This window comes from Felis catus, chromosome F1 (assembly GCF_018350175.1).
Source record: "Felis catus isolate Fca126 chromosome F1, F.catus_Fca126_mat1.0, whole genome shotgun sequence".
NCBI lineage: Eukaryota > Metazoa > Chordata > Mammalia > Carnivora > Felidae > Felis > Felis catus.
The window spans coordinates 59,100,427-59,123,164 of NC_058384.1; the positions used below are offsets into that span (position 1 = coordinate 59,100,427).

Here is a 22,738-nt window from a genome sequence, read left to right on the forward strand (position 1 = left end):
CCAGTGCTGTACTTAACATTTCATTGTAGTCTCAAGGGGCATAAAATCAGCCCCATTACCTGTCTGGCCTCATTCCTAATGAAGAGACTCCCCAGGATATAGGTGTGAGACAGCAGTTCATTGGCTGCGGTGACCTCACTTGTTTGGGAGTCTGCCTTCTTAGTGTACCTCCACAGCATGCTTCCCTCAGTGTTAAGAAAGTGGCTTGGAAACGGATGTGGTGAAAAGAAGAAATTCATCCCTACTGCACTGGTCAGGGCTCCTCAGACTTTGGTGAGAGTTTAGTTAGGAGAAGAGAATTACCTGTGTTGGCTTTTAAACTTACTTTCCGTTTATGGCCCCATTTATGTCAAGTTGCTTATTATTGGAGGAAAGGAAGAATGTAGGTTTATGCCTAGTCCTGAAAGCAGACCTTAATGACACCTACCACCCTGATGTAGAATAGAGTATATTCCTTACTGAATCTTGTTTTCAAGTTGTACTTGAGGTAATAGTTAAGTGGGGAGCCCCCTGACACCCTTATTTGTGCCTTTAAATTTTTATTGCCCATGCACCTATAATTTAATAAGGCTGTATTTAATAAGGCTTCCTAGGCTGATTTATCTTTCCCAGCGCCAAGAAAATATGAGCCAAAAAAAATTCTGTGTAGACTTAGAGCCTGACAGCAAGGTGATTCTGCCTGTCTCTAGCTGGTTAAATAGAGAAGGATAGTCTGGAGGGCACAGTGATGGGGAAGCTGGATCATCTTCCAGCTTCCCCTGTGCATATTATTATGACATGAATTCCCAAGAGATCAGGCACAGTTCTTGGGAGTTGGGGGACCCAATAAATGACACCCTGTTTTTCTCCACTTGTGCTCAGAACAAATTGAGAGACTCAGCAGTCAGGCATGTGGAGACCAAAGTATCACTATTACTTACTGATAAAACTTTTTGGTGAACATGGCTTGGGTGTGCAGAAGTAATGGGTTTCCTAACTTTGTCGTGTGGAATAAGACAGACGTACCCAGCCACAGACAGGGCTAGCCAACAGGGCTAGCTAGCCTCCCCAAGGGGGCTGTCTCTATAAAACTTATAGCATGGAGTGGAGAGGATATGTGTTCCCTCTAGCAGGTCCCAAACAGAAAACAGGGATGGTGCAGAGCAAACTCACCAGCCACATGAATCCTCGGGAGGAGACGATGAAGGGAAATCAGGAATATTACTCAGGTAGGAGTCCTTCTCCGTGGAAGCAGGAAACCAAGGAAAAGTGGATACCCGCTTTTATTCCCCTCCCACTACCCAAGAACAGTCATTGCCCAAGGTTGGCACCGAAGCCCCTCTGGATCCAGTTTGAGGTTAGCCTTCATTAGCACGGGTAAGAGTTTGCTCTTGCGACACTTAGTGACATGCTCATGTTTTTCTTTCTTTTACAGGAGACAGATTTTGTTTGTTTTGATGGGGGAAGAGATGATTTTGACAATTACAACGTAGAAGAGCTTTTAGGATTTTTGGAATTGTACAATTCTGCACCTGGAGATTCTGAGAAAGCTACAGAAAAAACTGGGCATGAGGACACACTTCTTGAAGTACTTGAGGAAAGCGACCTTGAACCTGAATCTGAACTTGAACCTGAACCAGGAGAACTTGACTCAGAGGAGAGTGAAAGTGTGTTCTCAGAAAACTCTAAGGAACTCAGGGAAAGATCTGGGGCTCAGAGGAACCACCCTCACTTAAACAGTCAAGCAGATCATGCTCAGGGAGACCAGCTTGCATTTGAACCTTTTGAGGAAATGCTACAAGATAAACTGAAAGTGCCGGAAAATGAAAACAACAAAACCAGCAATGGGTCTCAGCTCTCGAGTGAACAGGAGAAGATTGATGCTTATAAACTTTTGAAAAAAGAAATGACTCTGGACTTAAAAACCAAATTTGGCTCGACTGCCGATGCCCTTGTCTCTGATGATGAGACAACCAGACTTGTTACTTCATTAGAAGATGATTTTGACGAGGAGCTGGATACTGAGTATTACACAGTTGGCAAGGAAGATGAGGAGGATGAAGAAAACTTGGACGACCTGCCATTACTGACCTTCACACACGCTGGGGAAGATGTGAAGGTCCCAATGAAGTCTGGAGTTCAGAAATATCCAACAGATACAGAGCAGAATACAAATGAAAAGGATAAGGTTGAGGTGACTCAGCCCCCTGGCATCAAAAACTATGATCAAAATATACTAACAACCTGGGAGGATACTGTCTTCTCCTTCACAGATGGTGACAGACAAACAGGCTTGGACATAGGGAGTTCTGACCCAGAGGAAGGAAGGGAGGGTGGTGACGCATTCATCCCAGATAGCAAATGGGGGAAACCACAATCAGCACCAGATTACGCCGACCCCCAAAAAGCAGAAGATGGGCTTTTGACTGTAGAGGCCCCTAAAACAAATAATGACAAAGACCTGGAAATTCACTTTACAGGAAACGGGAGGAAAGTTGAGGAATCCAAGAAGGGCCTGGCGCAGGCTGAGATGGGGCTGGAAGGGAAGCAGGAAGGCATGAAGGCACACGGTCCTACTCGAAGCAGTGACCTCGGCTCTTTGCCAGCTGCTGGAAAGAGTAAAGACATGTCGGAATCAGCTTTTGATAACAAAGAAAATGACCTAGAAGGAGCAGCTGTTCCTACGTCAAAAGGAATGCTCCATGAAGAAAAGCCTGCAGAGCGGGTTTTGGAGGGTGGCTCGGAGCGTGAAGCGGTACCCAAAGCTGCAGGGAGTCAAGTGACCGAGGAAGGGATGGAGCAAGAATCCGTGGGCATCGCACCAACGCCGGGGGGTAGTCCGCATAATGCATCCAAAGACGACGCGGAAGAAGTGCACGCTTTAGTAAGTGGACCAAAACCACACACGCTTTCACCGGAGCCTCCACACGAGGGATTTCAAGAGGAACAGCGTCTTAAGACTGACGGTCAGCCGAGGGCTTCCCCTCCAGGTGAAGCTGATTTGCCAAGAGAACTGGACGAAGAGGGTCCCACCGTGGGAAGAAATCTTTCCTGGCCACAAGGAAAAGAGGTGGCCCATGCACGTGATAGGCAGATGGATGAGAAGTTACAGCTCTCCAAGGAAGTGGTCAAAGAGGACTCCTCAGGGGAAGAAACGGCTCCTTACAAGCCTGCAGTGGGCACGCAGGAAGTGGAGACGAGAGGCCAGGTGGATAGCCTGGAAGTGCCAGGTTTCCATCCCGAGACACCAGAAGCAGAAGCCGATTACGGCCCTGAACAACTACTGGAGGATGAAAATGCGCTAAGTGCAAAACAGTCTAAAGAAAAAAGCCCTGAGATTCAAGGTGGGCGGTTAGATGTTCATCCGCAGGCCCCTGCAGGGGCCATGTTAGGCACCGTTAGTACTGCTGCAGAAGCAGAAGGAAACAAAGAAGAAACTAGCAATATCTTGGAAACTGAAAGAGAAAGTGAAACTTTGGGCAAAGGGGTGGACACAGGGGGCAGGGAAGCGGGTGGTGGGGTGGTGGAAAAAGAAAGCCCTCTTGTGGGTAAGAAAGCACAGAGACCATCTGAAGGAAGTGACTCTCCTGACCAAAAAAATGAGACCCCAGAGTTAGGGGAAGTGTTTGAGAATCAAGATTCTGATGATTTTCAAGACGGCCCTGAGGAATACCTGAAGACCTCCGGGCCCGCTGAGCAGCCCGGGGTGGAAGGACTCTCCAAAGAGGACCAGGAGGACTTGGAGAGGGTGGCGGACACAGAGGGCCAGGGGTCTGCAGTTGAGGAGCACGACGGTGACCTGTGGCACTGGACTGCGCACAGGGCTGTGCAGCCGCCCCACGGGGACCGGGTGAACGACTTGCCTATCCTCAGCAGCTTCTTTAAAGACCAGCAGTCTCTGCAGCGTTTCCAGAAGTACTTCGACGTCCATGAGCTGGAAGCCATGTTCCGCGAAATGTCAGTAAAGCTGAAGTCCGCGCAGCGGGAGAGCCTGCCCTATAATGTGGAAAAAGTCCTGGACAAGGTCTTCCGTGCGTCTGAGTCCCAGATTCTGAGCATAGCAGAGAAGATGCTGGACGCTCGTGTGACCAAAAACAGAGAGCTGGGCACCAAGGAAAATAACATATTTGAAGAGGCGGCGGTCCTTGACGATGTTCAAGACCTGATCTATTTTGTGAGGTACAAACACTCCACCATGGAGGAGACCACGCCGCTGGCGACGACTCCACCCACGGAGGAAGGCTGGGCTGGCGCCACGGAAGGTAAAGCGCCTGCCTGTGGCCTTGGGGAGTTGGGCTTGAGAGGCAGGTGGGGCGCAGAGTGGTTGGGGAAGTGCCTCCTGCCTTCCTGGTAAAGCTCTGTCCACAGTTTGCAGTGTGCCTAAAGGTGAGGGACAGCACTGTGACATCTACATGTCCCTTCCTGCTTTCTTCCTTTTAGGCTGGAGCATGGGTCAGGATTTCTCATCCTGTTTTCCCCTTAGGACAGTTGAGCCTGCTAGCATTTTTTTTCTTTTTTTTTAATTAAAAAAATTTTTTTAAGTTTATTTATTTATTTTGAGAGACAGAGCAGGTGGGGGAGGGGCAGAGAGAGAGAGAGAGAGAGAGAGAGAGAGAGAGAGAGAATCCCAAGTGGGCTCCGTGCTGTCAGCATGGAGGCTGATGCAGGCCTTGAACTCACAGACTGTTGAGTTCATGACCTGAGCCAAAATCAGGAATCGGGTGCTTAACCGATGGAGCCACCCAGGCACCCTGAGATTGCTAGCATTTTCTAAAGGAACCTTGACAAGCAGGTAAAGAGAAAGCTACAAACAAGAAAATGACATCCCAAGTAAACCTGTTAAAAAAGTACAAGTTTCATGTAAATTATGAAAGGAATTTTTTGGTAACTTAAGTAAATTCTTTTGTGTTGTTTTTTTAAGTAAACTCTATGCCTCATGTGGGGCTTGAACTCACAGCACTGAGGTCAGGAGTTGCACATTCTACCTACTGAGCCAGCCACGCACCCCGAGTAAATTCCTTTTTTTTTTTTCTTAATATTTATTTTTGAGAGACAGAGTGCAAGAGCGAGGGGGGGAGGGGCAGAGAGAGCAAGGTGGACAGGGGATCTGAAGCAGGCTCTGTGCTGACAGCAGAGAGCCTGATGTGGGGCTCAAATTCACAAACCCGTGAGATCATAACCTGGGCCAAAGTCGGAGGCTTAACAGACTTAGCCACCCAGTCGCCCCCCCCCCTTTTTTTTTTTTAACATTTATTTATTTTTGAGACAGAGAGCATGAACAGGGGAGGGTCAGAGAAAGAGGGAGACACAGAATCTGAAACGGGCTCCAGGCTCTGAGCAGTCAGCACAGAGCCCGACGCGGGGCTTGAACCCACGGACCGCGAGGTCATGACCTGAGCCGAAGTCGGACGCTTAACCGACTGAGCCACCCAGGCGCCCTGCTGCCCCCTTTTTTAAATTACAGTGTAGTTGAAACACAATGTTACATTAGTTTCCGGTGCACAGCATAGTGACAGGGACAGGTCTGTGCGTTCTGCTGTAGCTACCATCTGGCAGCCTACAGGCCACTACAGGACCACTGATTGTATTCCCCACACTGTACCTTTCACCCTTGTAACTTACTCATTTCACAACCGGAAGCCTCCGAAAGGGCTTTCGTGTGAAGTAACTGCTCTCTGACCAAGGATGAGCTAGCATCACATTTCACCTGATGCCTTGCCAGAGTTTCTTTATCCTCACCCCCCTCAGTTTTCATCTTTTGTGGGTGTCATGTTCTTTCTTGCCTCTTTGGAGCAGTCACTTAGGTTAGTGAACTTCTCCTGGGCCCTCGGATTCTTGCGTTCAGATGAATTAACCAGGGACATGACCGGGATGCAGGGCTCTCTAACACAGCACTTGACATGTGGAAGCCTTTCAGTAAATATTGATTGAACGGACCCTGAGCCAGTCTCCTAACATAACCTGATTCCTAGTTCCACGCTTTTCAGCCTGAGGTATTTAAACTGTGGCGTATGATAGCGTACCAGGGGGATATAAAGCCACAGGATAAATGCTGTCTTCCCAGAGGGCCAGTTTTTCTTGAATTTGGGGAGGGGAACATTTTTGCATGTAATCAAAGCAGACCTATTTTCCATTAGAATGCAAAACTGATGAATTTTTAGGGTAAACTGTGATGCTTTAAAGAAATTCATCTTTCGTGTGGGTCACATTGGACTCTGCCCTAAGCCTCTTGGGGAAGGAAATGGGTTCTCACTCTTTTTGACAATTAGAGGTACTCTGAAAATATTTGAAAGCTATTTCAGTAAGCTGCCTTTGGTAACGCTAGCTCTGTGAAACAAACATGCTTGTGAATGAAAGAATTCGTGTTCTTTTTGTGTGGCGTAGATATTTCCTATTTCTGCCCTTGACTGGGATTCTCTTCTGCACATTCACCTGGTTGGGCATGTGTTGGGTTTGTCAAGGGGAGTTAGGGTTATTGAACCCCTTACCACAAATGGGTTTATTTATAAAATACTTCGGAATACGGGTTTCTTTGTAAATTGTAGTCATCTGTGAAGTGAGACAAAAGCAACTGAAACTCTTATTTCCCCACTCAGTCGAGCTTCCTGGGATCCCGGCATGTGGAGGGAGGGCAGTGGGAAGGTGCCCAGGGGGTGACCGGGGAGGGAGAGCTGCCCAGTGGGAGAGGCCGAGTGGGGAATATCGTCAAGGCTTTGCCAGCCCAGTGCATTCTTCTTCCCTGTAGGAATAGAGCCACCCCTTGAAGATAGTTTCCCACAGGATCACACAGAAGACCTTAGAGCACAGATTCCCAAAGAGCCCAGCCAGTTGGATCAACTTGGGACTGGTGACAAGGGTGGCTCAGAAGTGTCACAGAAGCTGACTACTGAGAAGGACATAGACCCAGGTAAAACTTGCAGATTTTTTCTACAAAGTAGAGGTGTGTCATAAACAAGAGCTTCTAGGACATTTGTTCTTTTTTTTTTTTTTTTTTCCTTTTTTAATTATTTAGGTAATCTCTGCACCCAATGTGGGGCTCGAACTCATGACCCTGAGTCGTGTGCTCTACCAACTGAGCCAGCTAGGTGCCCCTGGACATTTGTTCCTAAAGGCGGGAAATCGAAGGGAGAATAAGACAGGCATGAATGAATGTTAAAAAACAAGAAACCCCAGAATAGAAAGAAAAGCAGTTGAGGCAGATGGATGGAGGTCAGCAGTAGGAAAAAGGCCAGAGACTATAACCAACCAAAATATCAATGTTTGGCTCTCATTACTCACGTAAATAATTTCAGTCTAAACTATTATTCTTCAAAGGCCTTATGTTCTCAAACAGTAGTTTTCAACCAGACCAGCCGGCATCAGAAACTCTGAGGGTGGAGACCAGCAAGCTGTGTTTAACAAGCCCTCCAGGAAATTCTGATCAGCTGAAAGTTTGAGAGGCACTGCTTTATTTATTTATTTTTTTCAGTGTATTTATTTTGAGAGAGAGCACAAGCGGGGAGGAGCAGAGAGAGAGAGAAGACAAAGTCTGAAGCAGGTTCCATGTTGACAGCAGAGAGCCCGTAACGGGGCTTGAACTCCTGAACTGTGAGATCATGATCTGAGCCAAAGTTGGATGCTTTAACTGACTGAGCCACCCAGGCGCCCCAAGAGCCACTGCTTTAAAACCCACAAATTCTTCTCCCCCCTCTCCCGCCCCCAGTAGAATACAGTGTGGCTCAGGTCTTGTGTTAATTTGCTACCTGGACACGGCAAAAACCTTAAAAACCGTGAAGGGGATATTTATGCCTAGGTGTCTGTACGCCGTGGGGAGCAGTACAGAAAGTTGTGCATCGTGTCGTGGTCCCACGTGGCCTGACACCAGTGTGTCAGCATTAATCACAGGGCGCAGCAAACACTCAGTGGAGAGCAACTCACTTCATTTGGATTGAGGAGACTATTTAAAAACAAGACGACAAGCCCAATAATGGCATCAACAGGTTGCTAATGAAGAAAGGCTAATTGTGTTATTTTGTGTGTCCACTGTGGGGGGTGGTGTGTGTGATACCATTACTGGTTCCGTGTCCTTCGAGGTTGTGGTGTGTAACCCGGGATAAAACGCTACCCATGAGACCTGGTAGCACCGTGTGGGCCTTCAGGAGAAGCCACGGCATGGGCAGGAATTCTGTAATTGGGGAAGAAATGACCTATCAGAGGCCTCCCGTGTTCCGAGGACGTTGCATTCATGTATCATCCTCTCTAGTTCTAAAGTCTTTATCTCAAAAAGAGTCAAAAGAGTTTTTTCAGCTTGTTGAAAATGAGTCATACGCCACGATGTCTCGTTAACGCTCTTGCTCAGAAACTTTCAAGGCTAGGAAAACCTCTGCTTGCAGAATTAAAAACAGATTTTTTGCCCGGTCCTTCCGAGTTCTGCCACAGGATGACGTGAGCTACCCTTACAGGCTCATCTTCCCAAATGTCCCTTCGTGCATCTCAGCCGCCCTGACTGTGGACACTTCCCCAGGGTCACAGTCATAGATCCATCGTGAGTGGAGTCTCTGGGTTGGGAGAGAGTCACCTCCTCCGCCCCTCACCAACCGCTCGCTGAGCTCCTAGCTGTTTACAGAACGGGCCCAGCCTCAACTAATTCAAACTGAGGTCACCTCCCCGCCACCTCCTCTAGTGAAACCCTTTCAGGCTTAGCAGAGCTTCAGGCCAGCCCCCGCTCTGTAAGCAGTTCCCGTTAGCGTCTCTGGGCGTTTACCTTGTTCTCTTTTGTGTAGCTGTCATTCATCTGTGAGGGAGCAGTCACCTGCCAGGGGCCAGACACCGTGCTAAGCACGGGTGCAGTCCACCTGCGGGTCTGCAAGCTGACGCTTTTCTACTCAGCGGTTGCCTGAAGTTTCTAACACAATGCTTCACCGGCACTGAATGAACATCTGGTAAATGCAACTGTGTCCGTGTGGGAAAAAAAAAAAAAAAAAAAACCCATAAGATTCTGCTTTTCTCAATTCCCATGACTAAATACTGTTCAGAGAGCAGTTGTTTTGCCAGAGACATGATGGGAGATCTGGTGAGGGGTAGGGTGTGTTGGAGATACGTTCATTTCATAATGGAAGGGCATGATGGCTCGAATGGGTGTTCTGAATTTTGTTCTCTCTAGAATTCTTTAAGAGCGTAATTATATAAGTTATATACGCCTTTATATAAGACCTATAGAAACTGTGTCTTTTTTTTTTTTTTTTTAGTAAATATGATTTAATTTTATCTTAAGTTATCTCTATGCCCAACTTGGGGCTCAAACTCATGACCCTGAGATCAAGAGCCACGTGCTCTACTGACTGAGCCAGCCAGGCGCCCCTATAAGTCTGTATACGTCTTTAAGAGAAGCCACTGACTCATACTCGGTGGGCACTCAATAAATATTTTAAACGAAGAGAAACAAGTCTTACTCTAAAGCATATTATAAAATATTAATTTTCACCCTCAATTTTAGGGATAATTCCAACAGAAAGCAGTCCTGTTGATGCTGTTGATGCAAAAAAGAAACTAGAAACAAATGCTGAAGAGCCAGCAAGTGTCTCACCTTTGGAAAATGCAATTCTTATAATATATTCATTCATAATTTATTTAACTAAGACGGTAAGTTCGACATACATAGCTTCTTCAGATAGAGTTATCGATTAATTACGGTTTTTGAGTTGATCTTGAGCATGAGATCAAGAACTTAAAATTACTACTGATCCTTTGACTTCAGCCTCTGAAATGGGTCACCTGTGTATAATTTGATGGGTTCTTAGCTCAGATCTGCGGTGTGTCAGAGCCGGGCATAGACAAACCTGTAAAACATGGCTCTTCCCCAGCAGGACCTTTTAGTCCAGCAGGGAGATAAAGACCTTCACTGGGGACATAATATGATACGGGCAGAGAGTATTTTCCCGATGGGAGAATGATGTGTTGGATACACTGATTTCGTTGTGGTGGGAGGATGGGCAGAGAAGGTCAGAAGTTTCGGCAGGAGCTGAAGGACAAACGGGAGTTTGATATGTGTTGCTGAATAGAAGGTGGAGAGGGAGGTAGCATGCGGTTCGACCGAGGAAATAACATGTTCAGAGAGATGGACGGTATTACAAAGAGAAGGCCTTTTGGGGAAGCCATGGAAGCCTTTTTGGTGTTGAATAGTTGAGGGTGTGGTTGGAGGGCGTCTTTTGGAGGGAGATAGGGAGATAGGTAAAGGAAGTTGTGTGTTGTGACAGGTAGTGCTACGCTCTTTGGGATTGGGATCCTTGGAAGGTTTTAAGCGGAAAGGGATGTGGTTAGATTTGTGTCTTAGAAAGAGTCACTTATGGCAGAGTATTCAGATTTATCTTTCTCAGGGAGTCAGGATTCAAATGAGACATTTAATCTACCTGGAAGCATATTTAAGCTTTTTAGGACTTAGCTCCCCCTTGTGGTATTTGTTGAAATTGGACATTTTTCGGTAAATTGTGGGAATGAGCAAGCTTTTCAGAAGCTGGAAGCCAAGTTGTCCTTGGACCTGTAAAGAAAAGTATCCTCCCCCATAAAACTATTTTTCCACTATGTTCTGTTATTTCAAGACTTGTGTAGGAAAGAGGAATCCCCCCCCCCCCCCCCCCCGCCGCCCCGTTCCATAAAAATGCATGAGTTTTGAGCCAGGATTATCTGGTTTCAAATCCCAGATTCATCATTGAGAAGCTTCAGCAAATTACTGAGCTCCGTTTAGCTGTCCTACATGTTCCAAATGCTGATAATACCTACTGCAATTGTTGTAAGAATTAAATGACTTGATAATAAAGTGTTCAGTGCAGTGCCTGGCATTTGTAGGATCTCACCACCCTCTGCCTGCTTCTCATTTGGATGGTCAGAGGGAAGCATAAAAACACTGGATACCCAGGGAATTCAGGAGGAAGGCCACTGGGAAGAGTTTTTAGCTTTCTCCATGGTTGTGGTGGTTAGCAGCCCCCCAGGTAAAGGTGTGCATGACCTGTGCAGTTAGAATAATGACATTTTCAGTGATTAAGGCAGTTTCAGTATTCACATTTTATCATCAGAATGAATCATTGTCACTTCAAAAATTTAACAGCCTCCAGATGTAGAAGGAGTTCTTTATTCATTTTGTTTGTGGATATGCACAGAGTCCCTTTCTAGGCCCACTTGGGGGCCACAGATGTGGTATAAAACAGGGTCTCTGCTTGGGGATGGGAGAAGGCACAGACGGGAATGGCCAGGGAAAAGGGCACAATGTTACAAAGTAACATGGACTTTAAAGGTGTTGTCAAGAAAGCATTTTGATGGCCCAGTATGTGCAGAGTGTTGTGCTAGGAATAGAAGATTCTGAGAGGTATAAAGCATGATTCTGATTTTGGAAAGGTTTAAGAAAAGGGCATATCAGATATGTGAAAACTGAGAAAATGGAAAATATCTTGAAACAGTTTTTGTGAAATATCAAGTAGTATAGATAATTCTTTGGTAAGGCTGGGGAGTATTGGGGTGCTGACTTGTTCAGGAAAACTGGACCAGAAGTCAGATTCATGGATCTGATGGAATCTTGGAGCTGGAAGGGACCTTCGGGGGCAGCTTGTCCAGCTTCACTAATTGCAGAAATGTCCTCTTAGTCACCTGGCAGGTAGTTAGGCGATCTGGGCGTCAGCAGCTCCTTGTGTGAACAACCTAACCTTACAGGGCCGTACGTTGCCCTGTTGGCTCACTCATTCTCTTATTGACTCTAGAGTTTCCTTGCGTGATTCCTTCTTGTAGAATCTAATTCTTTTTCTGTATAGTAACTCTGAATGTTTGAAGTGGTGCTTTAATTTTTTAAGTGTTTTATCACGGAAAGTTTCAAACATATAAAAGCAGAAGTAATTGTAAAATGAATCCATGGCCTAGTCCCAAGTTGACAGTAATTCCTTAATATCATCCAATATTTGGCACATTAAAAATCCCCTTTCCTACTTTTAAAAATAGTTTTTGTTCAAATCAAGATTTTGCTGGGGTCCAGATACTATAGAAGGTTGCCATATGTCTTAAATCAACTTTAGTCAGATATAAATGACATATAATAAAGGTTACCCATTTTAAGAATACAGCTCAGTGAGTTTTAACAAATGTATTCGCTCATGTTAAAACAATCATAACCAAGACATGGAACATTTCCTTCATTCAGAGAAGTTTCCTCATGTACCTTCTCAGTGTGTCTCCTTTACCGCTGGCTCCCGGCAACACTGTATTTCACTATAGGTTCTGTTTGCCCGTTGGAGAATTATAAGTATAAAATGGACTCATTCCTAGGAGTGAAACTGCCCTGCCACATGGTAAGTTTGTTTTAGCTGGAAAGGAGTGGCCAAATAATTCTCAAGAGTGACTGTCCAGTTTATACATCCATAGCAATTTATGGGCTTCCATTTGGTCACATATTTGCTAACATTTGATATTATCGGTCATAAATTTTAGACATTCTAGTAGATAGTCTTTGTGGGTTTAAAAAAAAATTAAGTTTATTTTTTTATTTTGAGAGAGAGAAAAAATGCATGAGTGGGGAGGGGCGGAGAGAAGGAGATAGAATCCCACGTGGGGCTTTATCCCATGATGGTGAGATCATGACCTGAGCCAAAATCAAGAGTTGGACGCCCGACTGAGCCATCCAGGCGCCCTTCTTTGTGGGTTTGTTTTTTTTTTTTTAAGTTTATTCATCTTTGAGAGATAGAGAGAGACAGAGCATGAGTGGGGAAGGGGCAGAGAGAGGGAGACACGGAATCCGAAGCAGGCTCCGGGCTCTGAGCTGTCAGCACAGAGCCTGATGTGGGGTCGAACTCATGGAACCGCAAGATCATAACCCGAGCCGAAGTCAGACACTCAACCGACTGAGCCACCCAGGCACCCCCCCCCCTTCTTTGTGGTTTTAATTGTATTTCTTGGTGATATATGATGAGTACTTTTTCACATGCCCATGTTGTGTGTTCATGTGCGAAATAGCTTTTCAGATCTTTTGTCCCCCTTTTTAAAGTTTATTTATTTAAGTAATCTCTACACTCAGTGTGGAGCTCAAACTCACAACCCGGAGATCAAGAGTCACATCTCTTCCAACTGAGCCAGCCAGGCACACCTCTTTTGCCCTTTCTTAAATTATTTTTTTTCCTCATAAATATTAAGATCTAAGAGTTCTTCGTGTATTTTGGTTATAACTTCTTTGTCAAATATATATTATGAATAATTTTTTCAGTCTATGGCTTGGCCTTTCAGTTTCTTAACGTTGCTTTTGAAGAGCAAATTTGTAATTTTGGTGAATACGATTTTATTAATTTTTACTTTTATGGTTAGTGCATTTTGTTCCCTGCCTAAGGAATCATAGGCCCTTCCAACGATGCAAATGTTTTCTCATACTTTCTTCTAGAAGTTTTATAGTTATACCTTTCATGTTCAGGTCTCTGTTCTGTGTTGAGTTAATTTTTGTGAATGGTGTCAAGTTGCATATTTTTCTTCTGTGGATATCAGTTGCTCCTGTGGCATTTCTTTTCCCTTCTGATTACCTTGGCACTTGAGTAGAAATCAGCTGACCATATTTGTGTGTCCGTCTGCACTCTGTTCAATTGATCTGTATTTCTATCCTAAGATAACACACTTTTCTGATTGGTATAGCTTTATGGTAGGTCTCGGAATCGGCAAAATTGTTTTTGGCTATTTCAGTTCCTTTGCATTTCCATATAAATTTTAGAACCAACTTCTGGAGATTTTATTTGTTACTATGTTGAATCTGTAGATGTGTTTTGGAAGAATTGATATCAACAAATATTAAGGCAACTAATCCATGAAGTAAGTTCATCTCCACATTTAGATCTTTTGTTTCTCAGCAGAATTTTGTAGGTCTCAGGTACAGGTTTCACACAGATTTTGTGTGCCTTTGTATTTCATGATTTTTGATGTAAAATTGTGTTTTTCTTACATGTCGTTTACCATTGTTTTGTGCTGATACATAGAAACACAACTGGTTTTGTATATTTGTATCTTCAAACCTTATTTATTAGTTCTAGGACTTTTTTTTGTAGATTTCATAGGATTCTCTGTGTAGATAGGTGATTATGTCATCTGTGAATAAACACTTTTTAGAAAAGTCAGGTTAACGAAGCATAATTACCTTTAGTAAAATTCACTCTTGCTCTGGACAGTTTGATGAGTCTTCACATTATTTCTTTAGATTTTTTTTGTATCCCTCCTCTCTTGCCTTTCCTTCTGGGACTCCAATTACACGTAAGTTAGACCACTTCATGTAGTTCCACAGGTCACTGAGGCCCTGTTCTTTTTTGTTGCTTTTCAGCTTTCTAGGTCTTTGCTTCAGTTTAGGTATTCCTATTGCTGTCTTCATGGTCATTGACCTTTAAAAAAAAATTTTTTTAATTTTTAAAGTTTATTAGTTTATTCTGAGAGAGAGAGAAAACACGAAAGGAGGGACAGAGAGAGAGAATCCTAAGCAGGCTCAGTGATTAAGCCTGACACGGGACTTGGTCCCATGAGAGAGATCATGACCTGAGCCAAAACCAAGAAGAGTCTGACGCTCGACCGACTGAGTCACCAGGTGCTGCCCCCTCATTCATCTTTCATAGTATCTAATCTGTGGTTCAGCCCATCAAGTGAATTTTTCATTTCTGGTAGTTTAATTTTCAGCTCTGAATGTTCTACTTGGTTCTGTTTATATCTTCCACCTTTTTGTCAGTATGGCCAAGGTAAACTTTAAAATATTCTTTTCAAATTTTTTCAGAAAAAAATAAAGAAATTTTTTCAAGCCAATTGTCATCTCTGTTGCAACTTCTTGTTTTGTTTTCTTTTTTTTTTTTTTCTTTTTCTTTAGAGAGAGAGAAAGACCATGAGCAGGGGAGGGGCAGAGAGGGAGAGAGAATCCTAAGCAGGATTCTGTGCTAACAGCACAGAGCCTGACTCAGGGTTCAATCCCATGAATTGTGAGATCCTGACGTGAGCTGAAATCAAGAGTTAGATGCTTAACTGTCTGAGCCACCCAGGCGCCCCTCTTGGTCTGTTTTTATAGATTGATTTATCTCCTACTCTTGGGATATTCCTGTTTTGTTTTGTTTTGTTTTGTTTTGTTTTGTTTTTACATGTCAACCTACTTTCCTGCTATTTTTACACATAGTGATTCTAGTGATTCCTTGTTGTTGCTGGATGCCAGGTGCTGTGAATGTTACATTGTTGAGTGTCTGGTTTTTAGCGACTTTTTTAAAATGCTGAGGTTTGCTTTGCTAGACAGTTGTTACTTGTGGACCAGCTTGATCCTTTCTAGTCTTATTTTTAAGACTTTTTTAAGATTGTGTATATAGTTGTCTTGACTCTGAAGGTAGTATAGCCCTACTCTTAAGGCGTGATTCTTCTGGAATCTACTGAATGTCAGGCAATGTCAGGTCACTCTAACTGACTGGAGCGCAATTTGCTTCCCACGCCTGTGTAGAACTCTGGGATTTGGTCAGCTTTCAGAATGGTGGCAGCTATTCTTTTCATCTGAGGGTTTTTTTTTTGCCCGTCCTTAGAGAATCTTACCTTGGGCAGATCTGCTTCAAATTCAGCAAAGACTGAAGGAAACCCCCTCACGGATTTCTGGAACTCTTTTTCTTTGTAGCCCCCGTCTTTGTGGTACCTTTCCCTGAACATTTCGGTAACCTCGGTCTCCCTGAACTCTGGCCTTCTCCTCTTCAGGGAGATTGGTGGGCTCTGAGAGGCTTCTCCCTGTGCTGAGGTGAGAATGGGTCTCCAGGCAGGAAGCTGGTTGACCAGCAGGCTCACCTCCTTGTTTTCCCTTCCTTCAGGGGTCACGGTTGTGTGCGGCCTGTTGTTCTCCACCTGAAAATTGTGTTTTTCATGTGTTTTGTCCAGTTTTCTAGTTATTTCAGTGGGAGGGCAAGTATACCCTTTCCTCTGCCTGTAGATTTTCTCCTTTTGTTTGTTGTTGTTGGAATGTATTCATTGAAGAAACGGTTTGTTTGTCCTCTAGGGGCTATATCGTGTTCTGCATTTTGCTAACTACATTCCCCAGTGTAACTGAACATGTTTCTCTGACTCTTTGTATTTGCTGGGAATTGGTAGTCCGATTCAGTTTCAATATTGATTGGCAAGGATACTTAACAGGAGATGTTTGCTTTCAGCAGGAGGCATCTAATGTATAGATGTCCCTCTACTTTTTGTTTTTTAATTTTTTTTAATGTTTATTTTTGAGGGAGAGAGAGAGAGAGACAGAGACAGAGACAGAGACAGAGACAGAGCACGAGTAGGGGAGGGGCAGAGAGAGAGGGAGACACGGAATCTGAAGCAGGCTCCAGGCTCTGAGCTGTCAGCACAGAGCCCAGCACAGGGCTCGAACTCACAGACTGCGAGATCATGACCTGAGCCGAAGTTGGAAACTCAACCAACTGAGCCACCGAGGCAACATCCCTGGATGTCCCTCTACTTTTGATGTCACTAGTCATTGGTAACATTGACTAAGTCTGTTAATATATTGTGGTGCAAAATGGTGTTAAGGGATCGCTTCTCGGCCTTTTGGCTAAGATCAAGTGTAAAATGGTGATATGGTGATTATATTGTTGCTGCTTCATTTAAAGGCTGGGATATTTCTTCAAAAAGAAACATAGTCAAGTATTGTTTACACTGAGATTTAGTTTGTATAGTATAAATATTTGATTCTTTCTATTTAAATAGTTTCCAGAATAATGACTTGGTTTCCTGGCTTTATCCAGAGATGTCCAGAGGGGTTTTTTGGTGTATTTCTTCTAACTCTATTCTAATCATTATTACGATGTCATGAATTTGAAAATAGTTGGTGTGTTTCAATCCACTGTAGTTCTTATTCTTACCAGTGCTCAATTTCTCCCACTTTTGGCTAGTGGGAGCCTCTTCAGCTTGGCTTCGGAGCCTTTTGGACACCACCCAGTGGTCACTGACACCTTCCTTGCTTTCTAGTGTGCCAGCGTGTTCTAATCCTCTACATTTCCTGCCTGCACCTTGAAGGAGTTATTTCTTTAAGGAGCCCCTGATTTCTTTGAATGGGAAATAGTATTTAAAAGCTGCATTCTGGATACGAAGATGCTTATTGCTTTTGAGTTGGGATTTCTAGGCCTTTTCAGAGGGCAAGGCTAAGAAAGACATGGAGTTTTTTTGTGTGTTTCAGTATTCATCTTGGTTCCATATGGATACTTCCAAAATAAAATCAGGATGCTAGAGGGATTGTACTTAACCTCATCTATCTTACACATGTATTTTCTTTCTCCAGTGTCGGAAATCCCAGTTTTCAATGATGTCAACATATTTACTTCATTTTACGGTAGTCACACAACAATATTAAAAACACCGATACCAACACTGCCACCCACGATATCTTATTGAAAATGTTTTCAGGATGTTTTTCAGCTATATCCCGCTAGTGCATGCTTGAAATAATTCCTTTCTGTCATCCTGCCATCAACTTGATACAGTTAGGTTAATTGTTTCATTTTTGCTTTCACTTTTTAGGGATTGCTTTTAAATGTATTTGTTTGTTTTGTTTTGCAAGTATCTAACATATTTATAAGATCCAAAGCCAATTTATAAAACAAATGCTCTTTGGAGAAGTCAAGGTTTTGTCCCAGGTCCACTGAACCTGTTGTTACCCTCCTCTATGGATAATTTTTAAAATTAATTTCATTATCTTATCATTAAAAAATAAGCACAAGGGGGGTGCCTGGGTGGCTCAGTCGGTTGGGTGGCCGACTACAGCTCAGGTCATGATCTCACAGTCTGTGAGTTCGAGCCCTGCATCAGGCTTTGTGCTGACAGCTCAGAGCCTGGAGCCTGCTTCTGATTTTATGTCTCCCTCTCTCTCTGCCCCTTCCTTGCTTCCTCTCTCTCTCTCTCTCTCTCAAAAATAATAAACATTTTAAAAAGTCCAAAAAAATCGCATGATTTCCACATTCAGCCAAGATAGATTTAGAGATACTGGCTTTACCATCACTGAAACAACTGGAGAGAAAAAAAAAATCAGACAAAATTAATGAAGCCATTTTCAAATCACTGGGCATCAGGTAACAAAGGACAGTGATTCCCAAAAGATCGGGAACAAGTGCTGTGAGCTCTACAATTGTGCCTGCTCACTGCACTGAAAGAGTCCCAGGTTGTGTTTCTCTAGAGAACCTTGACTAATACAACATTCTTGAGCTTTGTTTGTTCAGGTAAATAACTAGGAAATAGTTTGATTCTTTGGCGTCCTGGAGTTTCAGGTTTGTTAGGCAAGGTACGAGCAGCATTTAGTCTGAGTCGAGACCCTCTGCGTACTTCATCCAGGTCTAGAATCATAAGGTACTATTCTTGGCCCTATGTCAGGAACTGTTCCCTGGGAACAATTGGATAGTTTCTCTGATGTTGAGTAATTTTGTCAACCTCATGTGCCGATGAATTCTTAAAGGCGACCTTTCATGGATCCCCTGAGTGTTTGCTCTCTCACCCCGCCCCATGCCTCCTCTTGGTACTCAGCCCTGTGAGTTTTAGCTGCCTTGCTTTCCCTGGACTTTCAGCTCCGTCTCCTCAACTCCGGGTTCCTCACTTCTGTGCCACAATAGGGGACACCCACACACGGCCACACACATAGGTAGAAGAGGTTTTTTATAAGGAATTGACAAACGCACAAATGGAGGCTGATGAGTCCCACAGTCTGCTGTCTACAAACTGGAGACCCAGGAAAGCCAGTGGTGTAATTCAGGTTGAGTCCCAAAGGGAGCTGATGGTGTAGATGCTAGTCAGGTCTGAAGGCCTGAGAACCAGGAGTAGCAGGGGTAGGAGAAGAATGATGTCCTAGCTCAAGCAATCCCAGAGAAAGGGGTGAATTCCTTTTGCATTTTGCTCTTTTCAGGCCCTCAGTGGATTGGATGATGCCTACCCATATTGGGAAGGGCAGTCTACTTTACTGAGTGAATCGATTCAAATGCTAATCTCATCTGGAAACATCCTCAAAAGCACAAAAATTAAGGTTTAATTTGGGTGCCCCATAACCACTCAAGTTGACACATAAAAGTAGCCAGCACATTTGTTCATAATGTGTGGCATCCAGTCAGAGATCACTAGTCATGCCAAGAGGCAAGAAAATAGAAACCATGATGAGGAGAAAAATCCGCCTATCCAACCAAGAACTACCAGAGATGTTAGAATTAAGCAAGGATATTAAAATAGGTTTTATTACTATATTTTGGATGTTAAAAAAGTTAAGTAGAGACATAAAAGATATTTTTTTTAAAAAGACCCAAATCAAACTTCTGGATTTGAAAACTGCAGTGACAGAGATGATAAATATACGGGGTGGAAGTAGTGCTAGATCAGACATTGTAGGTGATAAGATTAGTGAACTTGAAGACCTAGCATTAGAAGCTATTCAATATGAAATACACAGGGAAAAAAGACTCAAGAAAACTCATCAGATTCCCTGTGAGCTGTGGGACACTTTCAAGCAGCCTAGTAAATGGAGCTGGAATCACTGGAGGACGGGATTGAAGAGGTGTCCAGAAACAGATTTAAAGACGTAATGGTTGAAAATTTCTAAAATTCATGAAAGCTATAGATCCACATATTCAAGAAGTTCAATGAAACCCAAACATAAGAAGCATGAAGAAAACTGCACTGAGGTATATCATCATCAAATTGCTCAAAAGTACCTGATAAATAGCAATCTTAAAAGCAGAGAAAAAAAGACACTTTACATAGAGAAGGATTAAGATAAGGTTGACATCAAGATTTCTTATCAGAACGCGTGGCAGAATACAGTAGAATAAAATCTCTTAATATACTTGAAGAACAATATTGTTGACTTATAATATCATACCAAGGAAGATAATTCTGTAAAGCAAAGATTAAATGAAGATTTTTTTTTCCAATGTACAAGACCTGAATGAATTCACTGGCACACTTGTGCCTTGAGAAATGTTCAAGGAAGACCTTTAGGCATAAGGAAAATGGCAATAGGTGGAAATAGTGGAACTACACAAAGGAGTGAAGGGTGCCAGAAATGGTAACCATGTAAGTACATATATAAAACCATCATCTTACTATTTAAATGTTTTTAAAATGTAACTTCTTATAGCATAGGGTTTCAAAAATACACAAAATAAAATACAGGACAACAATAACATGAAGGTCAGGAGATGGAGAAGTGGTAATAACTCTTATAAAGTGCTTACTATACACATGAAGTAGTACAGTATCACTTGAAGGTGGACTGTGATAAGTTATACACTATAAACCCTAAAGCAACCACTAAAACACTAAAATAACAAGAGAAGAGAGAAATTAGAATCATTAAGAAGACTCAATGATCTGAAAGAAGCCAGAATAAGAGCAAAAAGGGAACAAAGAACAGATGGAATAAATAGAAAAAAAGATGCCTAGGCTTAAACTTAATCATATAAGTAATCACATTAGATATAAGTTGTCTAAATACCCCAATTCAAAGACAGACGTGGTTAGATTGGGTAAAGAAGCAGGATCCAAATAGATGCCGTCAGGAATCATACTTTAAAAAGACATAAAAAGGTTAAAACTGAAAAGATTGAAAAAGATATCTCATGCTAATAGTAGTCAAGTGAAAGCTAGAGTGGCTGTATTAATACCAAAGTAGATTCTAGAGCAAAGTATATAACAGGGATAAAGAAAGTTACTTTCTAGGATAAAGTAGTCATTAGTCATAACAATGACTCCTAATAATAGAGCTCTAAAGTACACGAAGCAAAAGTTGATAGAAGTGAATGGAAAAATAGATATATGTATATAATTAGAGATTTCAATATCCTTCTCTAAGTAGTTGATAGAATAGACAATATGAATAAGGTTCTAGAAGATGTGAACAACATTGTCAACCAACTTGACCTGATGGACATTTATAGAACATCCTAGAAGAGCAGAATATATATGTTTTTTGAGTGCACATGGAGCATCTACCAAGATAAATCATATTCTGGGTCATAAACCGAATCTCAAAAAATAAAAAAGATTCGTATCATACAAAGTATGTTTTCTGGACATGGTAAAACTGAGTTAGAAAGCAGTAACAGATCTCTTGAAAATTTCCAAATATTTGGAAACCAAATGACATACTTCTGAATAACTTCTGGGTTAAAGAAGAGGGAAATCAGTATTTTGAGCAGAATGAAAATGAAAACAGCATATCAAGTTTGTGCAATAACAGTAAAGCATTACTTGGAAAGTTATAGCACCATATATTAGAAAAAAAGAAAGATCTCAGATTAGTGACCTCAGTTTGTACTATAAGAGACTAGAAAAAGAAGAGCATATTGATCCTCAAGAAGCAGAAGACAAGAAATAAAGAGCATAACTCAACAGAAAATAAAAAGGAAAGCCAATGAAAACAAAAGCTGGTTCTTTGAGATTAATAAAATTGATTAACCACTAGCCAGTGATCAGGGAAATAAAAGAGGAAACACAAACTACCAAGATCTGCAATCACACAGGGACATCACTACAGATTCTACAGAAATTAAAACAGTAAAAGGGAATGTTATGAATAATTTTTGTTTATTTGATAGTTTAGATGAGATGAAGAAATTCCATCTCAGACAGAGATTGCAAAAGCCTACTCAAGCCTTAGGGCTATTAAAGAAATTGCATTTTTTGTTAAAAACCTTTCTGCTAAGAAAACTCCAGGTCCAGATGGCTTCACTGGTGAATTCAGTTAAACATATTAGGAAGAAATAGTATTAATTCTATATAAACTCTTCTAGAGAATTGAAGATGAGAAAATACATCACAGTTCAAACCAGACCAAGATAGAACAAAAAAAGAAAACCACAGACCAGTATCTCTCGAGCATAGGCACAAAAATTCTAAATAAAATTGTAGCAAATCAAGCCCAATAATCTATAAAAATGATAATACATAATGACCAAGTATGGCTTATCCCAAGAATGCAAAGTTCATTTAACATTAGAAAATCAATCAATGTAAGTCACATATTAACACATTTTAAAAATAACTTCCAAATGTTCTGCTCTACAGGCACAGAAAAAGCATTTGAACAAATCCAATGTTGATTACAGATATTAAAAAAAAGAAGTAATCAGCAAACTAGGAATAGACAGGGGCTTAAAATAGCCTCTATGAAAAACTCACAACTAACGTCATACTTAATGGTGAATAATTAAATGCTTCCCCTTATGATCAGAAACAAAACAAGGATGTTCACTCTCACCACACCTGTTTAGCATTATAGTGGGGCACAGTGAGGCAATGACCAGTGTACTAAAGCAAGAAAAAGAAATAAAGCATACAGATTGGGAAGGAAGGAGTAAAATTGTAGCAGACAATTGGAAATTGAAATTTAAAAAAACCTTTCAGTGCAAAATAGCATCAAAAAATACGAATTGCTTAAGGATAAATCTGGTAAAACTGTGAGACCTATAGTTGAAAACTATAAAATATTGCGGATATAAATTGAAGACCTAAATGCACGGACAGATATACATTGTTCAAGAGAAGACTAAATATTGTTATGCTATCATATTGTCACTGTGACAAACGGTATATCAAATATTAAGCTCCCCTGTGTGATCCCCAGAGTCAACGTAATCCTGATCAAAGTCTCACCAGGATTTTTTTTTTATTTAGAAAACAACAAGCTGATTGTACAATTCCTATGGAAAATTCAAGGGGCCTAGAACAGCATAAACATGACCTGATTTCAAGACTTAGAATAAAGCTGTGGTAATTAGGAGAGCATGGTATCAGTGTA

At 42.2% G+C, this 22,738-nt stretch overlaps 1 protein-coding gene across 9 annotated transcripts in view; it reads left to right on the forward strand.

Moving 5' to 3' along the window:
* The window catches only part of MIA3 (MIA SH3 domain ER export factor 3), a 54,904-nt gene that overhangs the window by 8,110 nt on the left and 24,056 nt on the right, over positions 1 to 22,738 (forward strand). For all 9 annotated transcript variants that reach the window (XM_045048560.1, XM_045048561.1, XM_023247248.2 and 6 more), the window contains exons 4-6: positions 1,415 to 4,241; positions 6,725 to 6,886; positions 9,455 to 9,600. In XM_045048560.1, the coding sequence (XP_044904495.1) occupies positions 1,415 to 4,241; positions 6,725 to 6,886; positions 9,455 to 9,600 (3,135 nt within the window). The remainder of the gene's footprint in view (positions 1 to 1,414; positions 4,242 to 6,724; positions 6,887 to 9,454; positions 9,601 to 22,738) is intronic.